A 17,830-nucleotide genomic window follows, 5' to 3' on the forward strand; every position below is an offset into this window, starting at 1 on the left:
CGCGCACACACACACTCACACACAGTGCCCTATCCACGTCCTAAACGAAGGTAGGAGCAGCAGCATAACCTGGCTATTACATGATAACAAGAAGGCCACTGCTACCGGATAACAAATAACATCAATAACAATCCAAACATGCACGAGACAATCCAAACATGCACGCTTACTTCCCCAGCTCCTCGAAAAGCTGGAATTCATCGGTGAATCTCGTGCAAATCGTTAGCGCCATCCTGAAAGCGACAGCAGTGTAGCAGACCGTAGACGCGATAGAGATGGATGTAATGCGCCCACTAGATCCCACACTAGCGTTGTCTTCACCACAAGCGCTTTACCGCACGAACGAATAGATAGAAAGCTAAAAACAGCGCAGAACAAGGCGGATCATACAGCGATGGCTCGACTGAAGAGAAGAAGAACGCTCCTGCCGCAGCGACAGAACGGAAGACGCACCACTAGTCCAGTCACCAAACGCTGTCTGCCGCGAAGGACGATTGTTAAACCTAAATCCCTTTTTTTTTTTGCAACGACAACAGCGTTATTGGGAGGATTTAGGACAGTGAATCTGGTGTATGCAGCTCACAGAGCGGAGATGCTGCATTTTGTCTGCATTTCTAGCTGTCTGTCCGTCTATAGCGCGTCCCCCGTTTTGCCACTGAGGTGTGCGCGTGTGGTCGTCACTAGTTACCACAGCCACAAAGTTATAATTATGAAGTCATAATTAATTAAATCCGTATATATCTACAATTTATCTTCTTAAAATTTGATTCCATAACCTAACCCCTAACCTCAACCCTAACCAAAACCACACTGCTAACACTTTGCCTAACCCTAACCAAAACCACCACTGCTGACACTTTGCCTAACCCACGTTAAGCCAATCTTGACTTTGTGGCTGTGGTATATTGACAACCCCTCCCACAGGCTCTGCGATCAGCCCCTCTACCCACGTCATCCTTATACTTATTAAAATTACTATCGCCTTCAATAATAATAATAATGGTGACGATAGTGATAATACATTATTATATTACTACATAATACATCATGAATAAACTGTTATTATTCATCTATGATCATATCTGATTGGTGCGGCAGGTAGCCTAGTGGTTAGAACGTTTGACTAGTAACTCAAAGTTGCTAGAGCGGATCCCCGGAACAGACAAGGTAAAAACAAATCTGCCGTTCTAAACAAGGCAGTTAACCCACTGTTCCCAGGCCGTCGTTGTACATAATAATTTGTTCTTAACTGACTTGCCGAGTTAAATAAAGGTTAAATAAATACAATACATCATACATAAACTGTTATTTGTGTGTTTATTTTTTTTATTTATTTAACCTTTATTTAACCAGGCAAGTCAGTTAAGAACAAATTCTTATTTTCAATGATGGCCTAGGAACAGTGGGTTAACTGCCTGTTCAGGGGCAGAACGACAGATTTGTACCTTGTCAGCTCGGAGGTTTTGCAACCTTCCGGTTACTAGTCCAACGCTCTAACCACTAGGCTACGCTGCCGCCCGGCAGGACATTTCCCACATCCCCCATGAGGACAAATGCTGTTTTAATTGAAAGTGTTGGGTTTAGAGTTCAGTTTAGGGTAAGAGGTTTAGAGTTCAGTTTTAGGGGTAGAGTTTAGAGTTCAGTTTAGGGTAAGAGGTTTAGAGTTCATTTAGGTAAGAGGTTTAGAGTTCAGTTTAGGGTAAGAGGTTTAGAGTTAAGTTTAGGGTAAGAGTTTAGAGTTAAGTTTAGGGTAAGAGGTTTAGAGTTAAGTTTAGGTAAGAGGTTTAGAGTTCAGTTAGGGGTAAGAGGTTTAGAGTTCAGTTTAGGGTAAGAGGTTTAGAGTTCAGTTTAGGGTAAGAGGTTTAGAGTTAAGTTTAGGGGTAAGAGGTTTAGAGTTCAGTTTAGGGTAAGAGGTTTAGAGTTAGTTTAGGGTAAGAGGTTTAGAGTTAGTTAGGGTAAGAGGTTTAGAGTTGAAGTTTATGGGTAAGAGTGTTAGAGTTAAGTTTAGGGTAAGAGGTTTAGAGTTAAGTTTAGGGTAAGAGGTTTAGAGTTAAGTTTAGGGTAAGAGGTTTAGAGTTAAGTTTAGGGTAAGAGGTTTAGAGTTAAGTTTACAATTAGGGTAAGAGGTTAGGTTTAGAGTTAAGTTTAGGGTAAGAGGTTAGGTTTAGAGTTCAGTTTAGGGTAAGAGGTTTAGAGTTCAGTTTAGGGTAAGAGGTTTAGAGTTAAGTTTAGGGTAAGAGGTTTAGAGTAAGTTTACAATTAGGATAAGAGGATAGGTTAAGAGTTAAGTTCACAATTAGGGTAAGAGGTTAGGTTTAGAGTTAAGTTTAGGGTAAGAGGTTAGGTTTAGAGTTAAGTGTACAATTCGGGTAAGAGGTTAGGTTTAGAGTTAAGTTTAGGGTAACAGGTTAGGTTTAGAGTTAAGTTTAGGGTAAGAGGTTAGGTTTAGAGTTAGGTTTACAATTATGGTTATGGGTAAATGATTCAAATCTGTCGTTCTGCCCCTGAAAAAAGCAGTTAACCCACTGTTCTTAGGCCGTCATTGAAAATAAGTATGTGTTCTTAACTGACTTGCTCAGTTAAATAAAGGTTAATTTAAAAATGTTAATTAAAATGGGTTGAGGTTAAGGTAAGGGTAAGAAAAGATAGGATTTTGAATGGAAATCAATGTTCGGTCACCACGAGGCTAGAAGAACAAAACGTGTGTATGTGTGTGTGTGGTAACTGGGTACTACAATGCAGTCTGATCACTATAGTTGTATTTTATTTTATTTGACTATTTAATATACATCCAAATGTTTCACCAGGCAACAGATGTATCCCATAATGGCAGAGGATAAATAGTCAAAGTGAATGACTTGTTTCCATGATGGTCCTCTATTGGTTGGCCATGGTGGTCCTCTATTGGTTGGCCATGGTGGTCCCCTATTGGTTGGCCATGGTAGTCCTCTATTGGTTGGCCATGGTGGTCCCCTATTGGTTGGCCATGGTAGTCCTCTATTGGTTGGCCATGGTAGTCCTCTATTGGTTGGCCATGGTGGTCCTCTATTGGTTGGCCATGGTAGTCCTCTATTGGTTGGCCATGGTGGTCCCCTATTGGTTGGCCATGGTAGTCCTCTATTGGTTGGCCACGGTGGTCCTCTATTGGTTGGGCATAGTGGTCCTCTATTGGTTGGCCATGGTGGTCCCCTATTGGTTGGCCATGGTAGTCCTCTATTGGTTGGCCATGGTAGTCCTCTATTGGTTGGCCATGGTGGTCCTCTATTGGTTGGCCATGGTAGTCCTCTACTGCTATTAACCCAACCACCCAACTATATGTGATGAAGTGAAAAGGCCCCCCCACCAGAGCATGAACTGTGGGCCGAGAAGGAGGCATCGATTTTTTTTAAAGGTACAGGATTGCTTTATTTATTCAACCCCATCTGAACATATTATATTTTTTTACCGTTCCCAAAAGCATCTGGTGCACATACAGTTAGGAACAGTTAGGTATTATATCTCAGACTGACTTACTAATGCCAGATAGCTTAAAACAATGAAAGAGAAAGCTCAATGTAAATTGCACTAGAATGATCCATTTATGGATCTTCTTTTAAGGTATTGTTTTCACTTCATTCAACCCGCCTACCAGACACCCGCCCTTCATCCACACACTATTTCATGACCCTAAACACACAGATTTAACCGTGGGGACTGCAGATGAGACCCACACATCACCAGTTGGTACCCCAACACTGTTACTATCCATTAGGTTGGTACCCCAACACTGTTACTATCCATTCTACCATTAGAATGATACCCCAACACTGTTACTATCCATTCTACCATTAGAATGATACCCCAACACTGTTACTATCCATTCTACCATTATAATGATACCCCAACACTGTTACTATCCATTCTACCATTAGAATGATACCCCAACACTGTTACTATCCATTCTACCATTAGAATGATACCCCAACACTGTTACTATCCATTCTACCATTATGTTGGTACCCCAACACTGTTACTATCCATTATACCATTAGGTTGATACCCCAACACTGTTACTATCCATTCTACCATTAGGTTGGTACCCCAACACTGTTACTATCCATTCTACCATTAGGTTGGTACCCCAACACTGTTACTATCCATTCTACCATTAGAATGATACCCCAACACTGTTACTATCCATTAGGTTGCTACCCCAACACTGTTACTATCCATTCTACCATTAGAATGATACCCCAACACTGTTACTATCCATTCTACCATTAGAATGATACCCCCACACTGTTACTATCCATTCTACCATTAGGTTGGTACCCCAACACTGTTACTATCCATTCTACCATTAGGTTGGTACCCCAACACTGTTACTATCCATTCTACCATTAAAATGATACCCCAACACTGTTACTATCCATTCTACCATTAGAATGATACCCCCACACTGTTACTATCCATTCTACCATTAGGTTGGTAACCCAACACTGTTACTATCCATTCTACCATTAGGTTGGTACCCCAACACTGTTACTATCCATTCTACCATTAGGTTGGTACCCCAACACTGTTACTATCCATTCTACCATTAGAATGATACCCCAACACTGTTACTATCCATTAGGTTGCTACCCCAACACTGTTACTATCCATTCTACCATTAGAATGATACCCCAACACTGTTACTATCCATTCTACCATTAGAATGATACCCCCACACTGTTACTATCCATTCTACCATTAGGTTGGTAACCCAACACTGTTACTATCCATTCTACCATTAGGTTGGTACCCCAACACTGTTACTATCCATTCTACCATTAGGTTGGTACCCCAACACTGTTACTATCCATTCTACCATTAGGTTGGTACCCCAACACTGTTACTATCCATTCTACCATTAAAATGATACCCCAACACTGTTACTATCCATTCTACCATTAAAATGATACCCCAACACTGTTACTATCCATTCTACCATTAGGTTGGTACCCCAACACTGTTACTATCCATTCTACCATTAGGTTGGTACCCCAACAGTGTTACTATCCATTCTACCATTAGGTTGGTACCTCAACACTGTTACTATCCATTCTACCATTAGGTTGGTACCCCAACACTGTTACTATCCATTCTACCATTAAAATGATACCCCAACACTGTTACTATCCATTCTACCATTAGGTTGGTACCCCAACACTGTTAATCTGAAGCATTGACCAAAGATAGGGGTCAATCTCCCGAAGAAGGTTGATCATCCTGGAACACGACTCAGTTCCTTTTCTCAACACCATGTCGATGATGTCACGTGCCTTCTCTGCCCTCTCAGCGATCACCTTCACTGACTCCATTTCCTCCTGGTTGATGACTGTGTGTTGCAGGAGTCCGTCCAGCAGTTCATTCAGGACAGGTCTTGACACTCGTTTCACAAACTCTGTCCGTACAGAACGCAGCTGCAGTTTTGTAGAACCAGTCAGACTTCTCTCAGGCGGACGCCCTGCCCCCAACACAGCACCTGAGAGAGTCAGGTTACAAAATAACTACATTTGTACATTTACATTTTAGTCATTTAGAAGCAGACTCCTAAAATAAAAGTTTTGAGAAAACAACGACCTAAACATACCACATATTCACATTTAGGGACGGTTTCACAGACATAAAAAAACAGACTGGGGCATTCAGAACCAGGCTAATCTACATCACGTCCTGGAGGAGATGTCATTGGGGCATTCAGAACCAGGCTAATCTCCATCAAGTCCTGGAGGAGATGTAATTGGGGCATTCAGAATCAGGCTAATCTACATCAAGTCCTGGAGGAGATGTCATTGGGGCATTCAGAACCAGGCTAATCTACATCAAGTCCTGGAGGAGATGTCATTGTTCTTGAAGACAGTATTTTATAATCAGGACTAGTTCAGGTCCTACAGTAAACCATGTTGACTGGCCCGCAAGTCATTGGTTTGTACATGGCATTCGGAAAGTATGACTTGGTCCACATTTTGTTACGTTACAGCCTTTTTCTAAAATCAATCTACACACAACATGAATCTTGTTTCCATTGATCATCCTTGAGATGTTTCTACATTTGAAGATCCCCAAGAACACAGTGGTAGCCATCATTCTTAAATGGAAGAAGTTTGAAACCAACAAGACTCTTCCTAGAGCTGGCCGCCCGGCCAAACTGAGCAGTTTGGATAGAAGGTGATCAAGAACCCAATGGTCACTCTGACAGAGCTCCAGAGTTCCTCTGTGGAGATGAGAGAACCTTCCATAAGGACAACTATCTCTGCAGCACTCCACCAATCAGGCCTTTATGTCAGAGTGACCAGACGGAAGCCACTCCTCAGTAAAAGACACATGACAGCCTGCCTGGAGATTGACAAAAGGCATGATAAGACTCTCAGACCACGAGAAACAAGATTATCTGGGTATGATGAAACCAAGATTGAACTCTTTGGCCTGAATGCCAAGCTTCACATCTGGAAGAAACCGGTCACCATCCCTACAGTGAAGCATGGAGGTGGCAGAGTCTGTACGGTGAAGCATGGAGGTGGCAGCATCATACTGTGGGGATGTTTTCAGTGACAACGACTGGGGGACAAGTTAGGATCAAGGGAAAGATGAACGGAGTAAAGTACAGAGATCCTTGATGAAAACCTGCTCCAGAGCGCTCAGGACCTCAGACTGAGGCAAAGGTTCACCTTCCAACAGGACAACATCCCTAAGCGCACAGTCAAGAAAGCACAGGAGTGGATTGGGGACAAGTCTCTGAATGTCCATGAGAGGCCCAGCCAGAGTCCGGACTTGAACCCGATCTAACATCTCTGGAGAGACCTTAAAATAGCTGTGCAGCAACACTCCCCATCCAACCTGACAGCGCTTGAAAGGATATGCAGAGAAGAATGTGAGAAACTCTGTGCTGAGTAAAGGTTCTGAATACTTATGTAAATGTGATATCTGTTTTTGCTTTGTCATCATGGGGTATTGTGATGTCATTATGGGGTATTGTGATGTCATTATGAGGTATTGTGATGTCATTATGGGGTATTGTGTGTAGATTGATGAGGAAAGAAAACAATTGAATCCATTTTAGAACGAGGCTGTAACGTAAGAAAAAGTGGCAAAAGTCAAGTCAATACTTTCCGAATGCACTGTAACTCTCATGTTAACTTACTTGTTGAACGGGTGTCAGAGATGTATTCATCTGAAAGATAAACAAAATTAGGTAATATCACTCTAAACAGCATCTGGTACTAAAGTACAATGTGATGATTGACATAGGCTCCTACCTGTTGGTACTATTTCTTTCCACGCTGTCGTCTCATCATCACCAAATAATTCCATCGCAATGTCAATCCCTGTCATTTTCACAACCGCCCTGAAAAAGCTTGGTGTGGTGTCTCTATGTATGAGATGAATCCTCTGGAGGGAGAGAGAGAGAGACTGCTTTAGCAATGTGTTTTGTTTTCCATGCAAATAAAGGCATTTGAATTTAATTGAGAGAGAGAGAGATCAATGCATAGAAATGTGACTTAAATGTCAGATTCATGTTCTTAGTCAACTAAAACTGTACCGGTGGATTGATGGAGGTAGAACAGGGAATGTTCAGTCTGAAGGAACTCTTCAGTTTGAAAGACCGCTCTGGTCTTGTGTTGGGAAACCTTTTAGATCCTTGAAACTTTATTTCCTGTTGTTCCACAGCCTGCGAAACGAGGCACAAAATACCCAGCCAGTCAATGTATAGTCTGATTCAAACATGATTCAGAAAACAAGCAACACATCTTCATTTAATGAGTGTCAACATAACTAACCAGTGGTGCAGTTTAAGGTCATCTCTATAATAATGGTACCTCACCTGTATCTGGCCGGGGTCACTGGGAAACAGGTATAGGCGTGGAATTAGTTTATCCTTTATCACTGTCAGATAGAGCATCAGCTCACAGTGGACATCTACGTTCCAAGACAGTAATCTCAGTATCAGAGAGATAGCTGAGAACTTGGGATGGAGAATCTTAGCATGGAATCTGGTGACCTCATGCACTTCCTCTAAAGACACTCCATGTTCCTCTACATGAAGAATCTTCATCTCATTCCTCAGGGAAGGGTTGGTCCCTGAACAACACAATACAAAGGAGACAGAAAGACAAATATTGTATTATTCATCCAACTAAAACACAAAGAATATGCAGTACCAGATCACAGTAAACTCAAACTCCCAGAATAGTTTATAAATTAATTGAGGAGGTGAAAATCAGTTACATGGAAATGTCTTTCTGAATACTATTTCTATATGGTTTTACCTAAACAGACAAAGTGTGGCAGATGAACTTCCTCCAGTTCACCTAACTCCATAGTGATGTCCAGCAATGGACCACCTTGTGTGTACTGCATGCCTTTCAGAAGTTGACTGTAGGGTTCCCAGTTCCTGAAGTGATACTTCAGAATGACATCTCTCTCACACAGCCAGCGGAGCCCAGACACTGTGCACTCATAACTCCCTTTGGGTGTCCTGTGCCTGAGGGCAACAACAAGATATGGTAGAGAGGGTCAATGGTCAAATGGAGAGGTTGGATTAGAAGACTATTCCCAAAGGTAATGGGGAAATACACTAGCAGGTGGAATGAAATGTTACAAGTAGTTATTTTACCTGAACATTGTCACTCCCTGGACAGTGGAAGTCAAGGGTTCAATCTGAAGCCAGTGTGTGGAGTCCTGAACAAGGACAAGCATGTCAGTAATACATATGGGGCCTGTTTCCTGGACACAAATTGAGTCTAGTGCTGGACTAAAAATCAATGGAAGTTTCAATAGAAAGTTCTTTAACTTCTTGAAGCTATGGGGGCGCTATTTCATTATTGGATTGCATTCAGCCGGCAACATTTTCACAAAAACCAGAAAAGCATTCAAATAAAATCATTTACCTTTGAAGAACTTCGGATGTTTTCAATGAGGAGACTCTCAGTTAGATAGCAAATGTTCAGTTTTTCCTGAAAGATTATTTGTTTAGGACAAATCGCTCTGTTTTCTGCGTCACGTTTAGCTACGAAAAAAACCTGTATCCAGGATTGTGTAAATCTATCCGCAAGCTCATTAGCATAACACAACGTTAACTATTCATGAAAATCGCAAATGAAATGAAATCAATATGCTAGCTCTCAAGCTTAGCCTTTTGTTAACAACACTGTCATCTCAGATTTTCTAAAATATGCTTCTCAACCATAGCAAAACAAGCATTTGTGTAACAGTATTGATAGCCTAGCATAGGATTATGCCTGGCATTCAGCATGCAACATTTTCACAAAAACCAGGAAAGCATTCAAATAAAATCATTTACCTTTGAAGAACTTCAGATGTTTTCAATGAGGTGACTCTCAGTTAGATAGCAAATGTTCAGATTTTACAAAAAGATTATCTGTGTTGACAAATCGCTCCGTTTTCTTCATCACGTTTGGGTAAGAAAAAAAATGAAAATTAAGTCAATTAAGTCATTAAAACGCAAAGTTTTTTCCAAATTAACTCCATAATATCGACAGAAACATGGCAAACGATGTTTAGAATCAATCCTCAAGGTGTTTTTCACATATCTCTCGATGATAAATCCTTCGTGGCAGTTGACTTTCTCTTCTGAAGAAATGGAACGCGCGTGGACCTAGAGATTACGCAATAATTTCGACACAGGACACCGGGCGGACACCTGGTAAATGTAGTCTCTTATGGTCAATCTTCCAATGATATGCCTACAAATCAGTCACAATGCTGCAGACACCTTGGAGAAACGACAGAAAGGGCAGGCTCATTCCTGGCGCATTCACAGCCATATAAGGAGACATTGGAACACAGCGCCTTCAGATTCTGGGGCATTTCCTGTATGAAACTTCATCTTGGTTTCACTTGTAGCATTAGTTCTGGGGCACTCACAGATAATATCTTATCAGTTTTGGAAACGTCAGAGTTTTTTCTTTCCAAAGCTGTCAATTACATGCATAGTCGAGCATCTTTTCGTGACAAAAATATCTTGTTTAAAACGGGAACGTTTTTTATCCAAAAATTAAAAGAGCGCCCCCTATCTCGAAGAAGTTTTAAGGTCCAGGACTAGACTTAATCTGTGTCCGGGAAACTGGCCCATTAACCAAAGTAACTCATCAAATGTATTTATTCAATGTTACATGGAATGCTGGGGATTTATCAATTAAACTGTCCAATGATAAAATATGAAAACAGCTCAAATCCTGCATGACTACAAGCAGAACACAGGACTGTCTATATCCCAGTATGAATGGTTGGTCACTACACACCTGGCTTTGAGACTGTGTTTATATTACTAAAGCAGAACACAGGACTGTCTATATCCCAGTATGAATGGTTGGTCAGTACACACCTGGCTTTGAGACTGTGTTTATATTACTAAAGCAGAACACAGGACTGTCTCTATCCCAGTATGAATGGTTGGTCAGTACACACCTGGCTTTGAGACTGTGTTTATATTACTAAAGCAGAACACAGGACTGTCTATATCCCAGTATGAATGGTTGGTCAGTACACACCTGGCTTTGAGACTGTGTTTATATTACTAAAGCAGAACACAGGACTGTCTCTATCCCAGTATGAATGGTTGGTCAGTACACACCTGGCTTTGAGACTGTGCCTGACTCCTGCAGGTATGTAAAAGTAAGAATTGACATTATGACTTACCTCAACATGGTCACAAGTCTTACAGCTCTGAGGAATCCCTGAAGTCAAAAGTAGTTTTTATTTATTATTTTTAATAATATATATATTATATTAATATTAATATATATATTTATATTTATATTATTATATTTAAAACGGAATAATAATAATAATAATAATAATTTAAAAAATAAAAAATAAAAAATTGACAATGTAATAATTAATTAATAATTATTAAATAGACTTGTAATAAAAATTAATATAACTTATATAATATATAATGTTTTGTAGGTGTTGGGGTCTGATTTCTGGTAGATTCTAGGATGAGAGCTTAAAGGTAGAGTCAGCTAAATGATGTTGTACGAGCAGCACCACAGATATTGTAATGAGCAAGATGCCCGACTTCTCTCTCACACAGTCACTCACTCACACACAGTATCTGCCCAGGTGCAAGGGTTCTCTTCACTCTCTTACAGAGTGTTAGTCACGGGACCAAAACAACATAGAAGTTTAGCCTTGCTCTCCAACACTCTTAGTTGTTGTAGAAATTGACCCACGCTGCTGTTTACGTTGTGCATTTATGTTGTATCGCTGACTCTAACTTTAAGTTTGTTTTGACCAAATAGATCATGATTGTGTTCCTTGTCTGGGACTCAAGTATAATGAATGCTTTTTATCGAACTTTGATTTAAAACTATTTTGAGTTAAAAATAATTAAAAATAATTATCATTTAACACTCACATGTCTCAGGTCCAGGCTTGATCCAACTCTCTCCACCATGGTCTCTGGTGTCCTCAGGTCCAGGCTTGATCCAACTCTCTCCACGATGGTCTCTGGTGTCCTCAGGTCCAGGCTTGATCCAACTCTCTCCACCATGGTCTCTGGTGTCCTCAGGTCCAGGATTGATCCAACTCTCTCCACCATGGTCTCTGGTGTCCTCAGGTCCAGGCTTGATCCAACTCTCTCCACCATGGTCTCTGGTGTCCTCAGGTCCAGGCTTGATCCAACTCTCTCCACCATGGTCTCTGGTGTCCTCAGGTCCAGGCTTGATCCAACTCTCTCCACCATGGTCTCTGGTGTCCTCAGGTCCAGGATTGATCCAACTCTCTCCACCATGGTCTCTGGTGTCCTCAGGTCCAGGCTTGATCCAACTCTCTCCACCATGGTCTCTGGTGTCCTCAGGTCCAGGATTGATCCAACTCTCTCCACCATGGTCTCTGGTGTCCTCAGGTCCAGGCTTGATCCAACTCTCTCCACCATGGTCTCTGGTGTCCTCAGGTCCAGGATTGATCCAACTCTCTCCACCATGGTCTCTGGTGTCCTCAGGTCCAGGCTTGATCCAACTCTCTCCACCATGGTCTCTGGTGTCCTCAGGTCCAGGATTGATCCAACTCTCTCCACCATGGTCTCTGGTGTCCTCAGGTCCAGGATTGATCCAACTCTCTCCACCATGGTCTCTGGTGTCCTCAGGTCCAGGATTGATCCAACTCTCTCCACCATGGTCTCTGGTGTCCTCAGGTCCAGGATTGATCCAACTCTCTCCACCATGGTCTCTGGTGTCCTCAGGTCCAGGCTTGATCCAACTCTCTCCACCATGGTCTCTGGTGTCCTCAGGTCCAGGATTGATCCAACTCTCTCCACCATGGTCTCTGGTGTCCTCAGGTCCAGGCTTGATCCAACTCTCTCCACCATGGTCTCTGGTGTCCTCAGGTCCAGGATTGATCCAACTCTCTCCACCATGGTCTCTGGTGTCCTCAGGTCCAGGATTGATCCAACTCTCTCCACCATGGTCTCTGGTGTCCTCAGGTCCAGGATTGATCCAACTCTCTCCACCATGGTCTCTGGTGTCCTCAGGTCCAGGATTGATCCAACTCTCTCCACCATGGTCTCTGGTGTCCTCAGGTCCAGGATTGATCCAACTCTCTCCACCATGGTCTCTGGTGTCCTCAGGTCCAGGATTGATCCAACTCTCTCCACCATGGTCTCTGGTGTCCTCAGGTCCAGGATTGATCCAACTCTCTCCACCATGGTCTCTGGTGTCCTCAGGTCCAGGATTGATCCAACTCTCTCCACCATGGTCTCTGGTGTCCTCAGGTCCAGGATTGATCCAACTCTCTCCACCATGGTCTCTGGTGTCCTCAGGTCCAGGATTGATCCAACTCTCTCCACCATGGTCTCTGGTGTCCTCAGGTCCAGGATTGATCCAACTCTCTCCACCATGGTCTCTGGTGTCCTCAGGTCCAGGATTGATCCAACTCTCTCCACCATGGTCTCTGGTGTCCTCAGGTCCAGGATTGATCCAACTCTCTCCACCATGGTCTCTGGTGTCCTCAGGTCCAGGATTGATCCAACTCTCTCCACCATGGTCTCTGGTGTCCTCAGGTCCAGGCTTGATCCAACTCTCTCCACCATGGTCTCTGGTGTCCTCAGGTGATGGACAAGCAGGAGGACAGTGATTAAACTAAATATAACTTATAAAGGCTTGACCACCACTACTACTAATCTAACTGACTGTAGGTCCAACAGAACACATTAAAACACACCACTACTACTAATCTAACTGTCTGTAGGTCCAACAGAACCCATTAAAACACACCACTACCACTAATCTAACTGTCTGTAGGTCCAACAGAACACATTAAAACACACCACTACTACTACTAATCTAACTGTCTGTAGGTCCAACAGAACACATTAAAACACACCACTACTACTAATCTAACTGACTGTAGGTCCAACAGAACACAACACACCACTACTACTAATCTAACTGTCTGTAGGTCCAACAGAACACAACACACCACTAGTACTAATCTAACTGACTGTAGGTCCAACAGAACACATTAAAACACACCACTACTACTAATCTAACTGACTGTAGGTCCAACAGAACACAACACACCACTACTACTAATCTAACTGTCTGTAGGTCCAACAGAACACAACACACCACTACTACTAATCTAACTGTCTGTAGGTCCAACAGAACACAACACACCACTACTACTAATCTAACTGTCTGTTGGTCCAACCGAACACATTAAAACACACCACTACTACTAATCTAACTGTCTGTAGGTCCAACAGAACACATGAAAACACACCTCTACTACTAATCTAACTGACTGTAGGTCCAACAGAACACAACACACCACTACTACTAATCTAACTGTCTGTTGGTCCAACCGAACACATTAAAACACACCACTACTACTACTAATCTAACTGTCTGTAGGTCCAACAGAACACATTAAAACACACCACTACTACTAATCTAACTGACTGTAGGTCCAACAGAACACAACACACCACTACTACTAATCTAACTGTCTGTAGGTCCAACAGAACACATTAAAACACACCACTACTACTAATCTAATTCTCTGTAGGTCCAACAGAACACAATAAAACACACCACTACGACTAATATAACTACTACTTATCTAAGCCCATAGAAACACATTGAAGAACACATACATAGAAGACAGTCCAAAAAATAAATCATAAGACAAGGTTTTGAAGTGTCTTTCCTACATGTAGGAGATATAAGAAAGCTTTGGCAATATGTTTTACACATAGTGATTAACCCCTTTTTGGGGGTTAGTGACAACACTACCTTCAAATGGAGAACACCATCGTGTTCGTGAAAATCTCCACTTTTCATTGTGGGGTCGGATGAGTTTGTAGCCAAACCGGTTCTGACACTACAAACAGAAGTTGGCACGTTGACAGTTCTGCCAAAACACCCTGCTCTGCCACCTTTCACTGTGGATGAGGCGGATTGAAACACAGATATATCTATCTTAAACTGGCGGATGTGTCACACCCTGATCTGTTTCTCCTGTCCTTGTGCTTGTCTCCACACCTCTCCAGGTGTCGCCCATCTTCCCCATTATCCCCTGTGTGTTTATACCTGTGTTCTCTGTTTGTCTGTTGCCAGTTCGTCTTGTTTGTCAAGTTAACCAGCGTTTTTGTTCTCAGCTCCTGCTTTTCCCAGTCTCTTTTTCTCGCCCTTCTGGTTTTGACCCTTGCCGGTCCTGACTCTTAGACCACCTGCCTGACCACTCTGCCTGCCCTGAGCCTGCCTGCCTGCCGACCTGTACCTTCGCCCCACCTCTGGATTGTTGACCTCTGCCTACCTTGACCCTGAGCCTGCCTGCCATTTGGTACTGTTGCCCCACCTCTGGTTTACTGACCCCTGCCTGCTTTGAGCTGTTTATCGCCTGCCCCTGTTGGAATATTAAACTATTGTCAATTCAATGTGTCTGCATCTGGGTCTTACCCTGATTCCTGATAATACGAACTGGCCATGACTGACCCAGCCAGCTGCACAACGCCATCTCCACCCAGTAAGCCACCATCGATAGGCACGAGGAATTGCTAGGTCGCAGTTGGTAGGATAGAATACCTGCATGTCTCTAGTAATGAATTGTACTCCGAGGCAACTCAGCTGCTAGCAGCGCCGTCTGATCGGTCACTCCACCTTCTCGGGAGCCCCGCTTACCTCCTACAGAACATTTCAATGGAGAGCCGAGCACCTGTCGGGCATTCCTAGCTCAGTGTGCCCTCGTCTTCGAACTTCAGCCTTCCTCCTTCCACTCGGATCACTCTAAGATAGCCTACCTCATCACGCTGATGTCCAGGATAGCTCTCACCTGGGATACTGCCATGTGGGATCAACAGCCGGCCAAATGCGCTAGTCTGGAGGGGTTCGTGGGAGACATGAGGAAGGTTTTTGATGCCCCGTTCTCCGGGCGAGAGGCCCCCGGAAACTAATCCAGCTTTGGCAGGACTCCTGCACGTTGGAGGCACTGAGGCACTGTTCGATATGTTTCTGCACGATGTCTCGAAGGAGGTCAAAGACGAGCTTGCAGCCCGGGAGTTACCTATGGAGCTCAATTCCCTCATCACTTTGACCATCTGAATCGATAGGCGATTATGGAACAATGGAGGAGATTGGATTTCGCTCGCACACCCAGGGATCCCACCTTGCTTCAGAGTCGTCCCCGTAAGCTCCCGATGGTCTCGTTGCTGAGAGAACCTGAGGCTTCTCAACCCGACGGGTCGCCGAGAGCTTTTTGGATGCTACACTGGCGTCCGAGCTGGACATCCCCACTCAGTCGCTCTCAGCCCCTCTCCATTCCGATGGACGTTAGAGCGCTGAACGGGCGCTCTATAGGTCGAGTCACTCACAACACCACTCCCATCAAACTACATGTGTCAGGGAACCACAGCGAAGCTCAAGTCCTCCCTGATTCCAGAGGTATTGGGATTCTCCTGTCTCCAGCGACACAATCCCCTTATTAACTGGTCTGCTGGTGCCATCATGGGCTGGAGCCCGTTCTGCTACGCCCATTACCTGAAGTCAGCACAACCTGCCCCGGGATGTCTTCCTCGGGGCTCTGAAGGTGCCCTGGACCTCTCCGCCATTCCTGCGGAGTACCATGACCTCCGGGAGGTGTTCAGCAAGGCCTGGGCCACTTCGCTCCAGCCACACCAACCTTATGACTGCGGGATTGACCTTCTCTCTAGCACGACTCCGCCCCGGGGATGACTGTACTCTGTCTGGACCAGGGACCAAGGCGATGGAGAGCTACATTGGGACTCTCTTGCTTCAGGATTCATCCGTCCTTCGTGCATCGACTACCGGGGTGTCAACGACATAACAGTGAAGAACCACTACCCGCTACCACTCATCTCCTCGGCCTTCGAGCTGATCCAGGGGGTCACCGTGTTCTCCAAGCTGGATCTACAGAACACCTACCAGCTGGTGCGGATATGGGAAGGGGACGAGTGGAAGAACGCCTTCAACACGGCCAGCGGTCACTATGAGTATCTGGTCATGCCATTTGGCCTTACCAACGCCCCTGCTGTGTTCCAGGCTCTGGTCAATGATGTTCTCTGCGACATGTTGAACCGGTTCGTCGATTTCTACCAAGATGACATCTTCATCTTCTCCCGTTCCACTCAAGAACCCTTTCCACCCACGGTTACGACCCCGGAGCCCGAGACGATCCTTCCCACCTCGTGCCTGGTGACGGCACTCATCTGGGGTATAGGGAAACAGGTCCGGGAGGCGCATCGGTCGAACCCTGGGGACCCTGGGGAGCCTGGGGAGCCTGGGGAGCCCTGATAACCAGATGTTTGTGGCTGACACTGTCCGCAATGCGGTCCTGGAGGGGGCCTGCCACCCGGGATCCCATCGGACCCTGGCCTTCATGCAACAACGGTTTTGGTGGCATACGATGGTTCCAGATGTCGCCGTGCTTATCTCCGCCTCCACGGTCTGTGCTCAGAATAAGACTCCTCGGCTCCGGCTGGTCTTCTGTAACCACTGAAGCCTGGTCCCACATATCCCTGGATTTCATAACGGGTCTCCCACCGTCTGAGGGAAACACGGCTATCATGACCATGGTTGACTGGTTTTTCTTTCAAGGCCGCTTACTTCATTCCTCTCCCAAAACTACCCTGGTCCAAGGAGACGGCCCAGCTCATGTAGCAGCACATCTTCCGGATCCATGGACCTCCCGTGGACATGGTCTCCGACCGGGGTCCTTAGTTCTCATCCCAGTTCTGGAAGGCGTTCTGCACCCTCATTGGGTCATGGGCAGAAGGTATGGCTATCCACCCAGGATCTGCCGCTCCGGGTGGAATCCCACAAACTCTCCCACAAGTTTATCGGCCCATTCCCAATCTCCAAGATTATAAGCCCCTCTGCTGTTCTTCTTCTGTTGCCCTGTACCCTTTGTATACATTCCACCTTTCATGTTTCCAGACTCAAACCAATGTCTCACAGACCTTTGTCTCTGGTGTTTCCAGGCCCACCCCTCTACCGGCTTACACAGTGAGGCATCTCCTGAAGATTCGACCTTGGGGCAGCGGGTTCCAGTACCAAGTTGACTGGGAGGGTTATGGCCCAGAAGAGAGGTGCTGGGTCCCTGCCAGGGACATCCCGGACCTAGGCCTCATCGCAGATTTTCAACGCTGACACCACGGTCAACCAGGTATGCGCCCCTAGAGGGGGGGGTACTGTCACACCATGATCTGTTTCACCTGTCTTTGTGATTGCCTCCACCCCCCTCCAGGTGTCGCCCATCTTCCCTATTACCCCTGTGTATTTATACCTGTGTTCTCTGTTTGTCTGTTGCCAGTTCGTCTTGTTTGTCA

At 44.6% G+C, this 17,830-nt stretch overlaps 1 protein-coding gene across 1 annotated transcript in view; it reads right to left on the reverse strand.

The window, feature by feature from the left end:
* Window positions 1-4,940: 4,940 nt before the first annotated feature.
* The window catches only part of LOC109878761 (NACHT, LRR and PYD domains-containing protein 5-like), a 109,608-nt gene continuing 96,718 nt past the window's right edge, over window positions 4,941-17,830 (reverse strand). Inside the window, exons 13-19 of the mRNA XM_031814740.1 lie at window positions 8,639-8,703; window positions 8,292-8,506; window positions 7,847-8,103; window positions 7,565-7,693; window positions 7,281-7,413; window positions 7,166-7,195; window positions 4,941-5,506 (exon numbers count right to left, since the gene is read on the reverse strand). Coding sequence (XP_031670600.1) covers window positions 5,172-5,506; window positions 7,166-7,195; window positions 7,281-7,413; window positions 7,565-7,693; window positions 7,847-8,103; window positions 8,292-8,506; window positions 8,639-8,703 — 1,164 coding nt within the window. The 3' untranslated portion in view covers window positions 4,941-5,171. The remainder of the gene's footprint in view (window positions 5,507-7,165; window positions 7,196-7,280; window positions 7,414-7,564; window positions 7,694-7,846; window positions 8,104-8,291; window positions 8,507-8,638; window positions 8,704-17,830) is intronic.

Source organism: Oncorhynchus kisutch, unplaced genomic scaffold (genome assembly GCF_002021735.2).
Source record: "Oncorhynchus kisutch isolate 150728-3 unplaced genomic scaffold, Okis_V2 Okis07a-Okis12b_hom, whole genome shotgun sequence".
Taxonomy (NCBI): domain Eukaryota; kingdom Metazoa; phylum Chordata; class Actinopteri; order Salmoniformes; family Salmonidae; genus Oncorhynchus; species Oncorhynchus kisutch.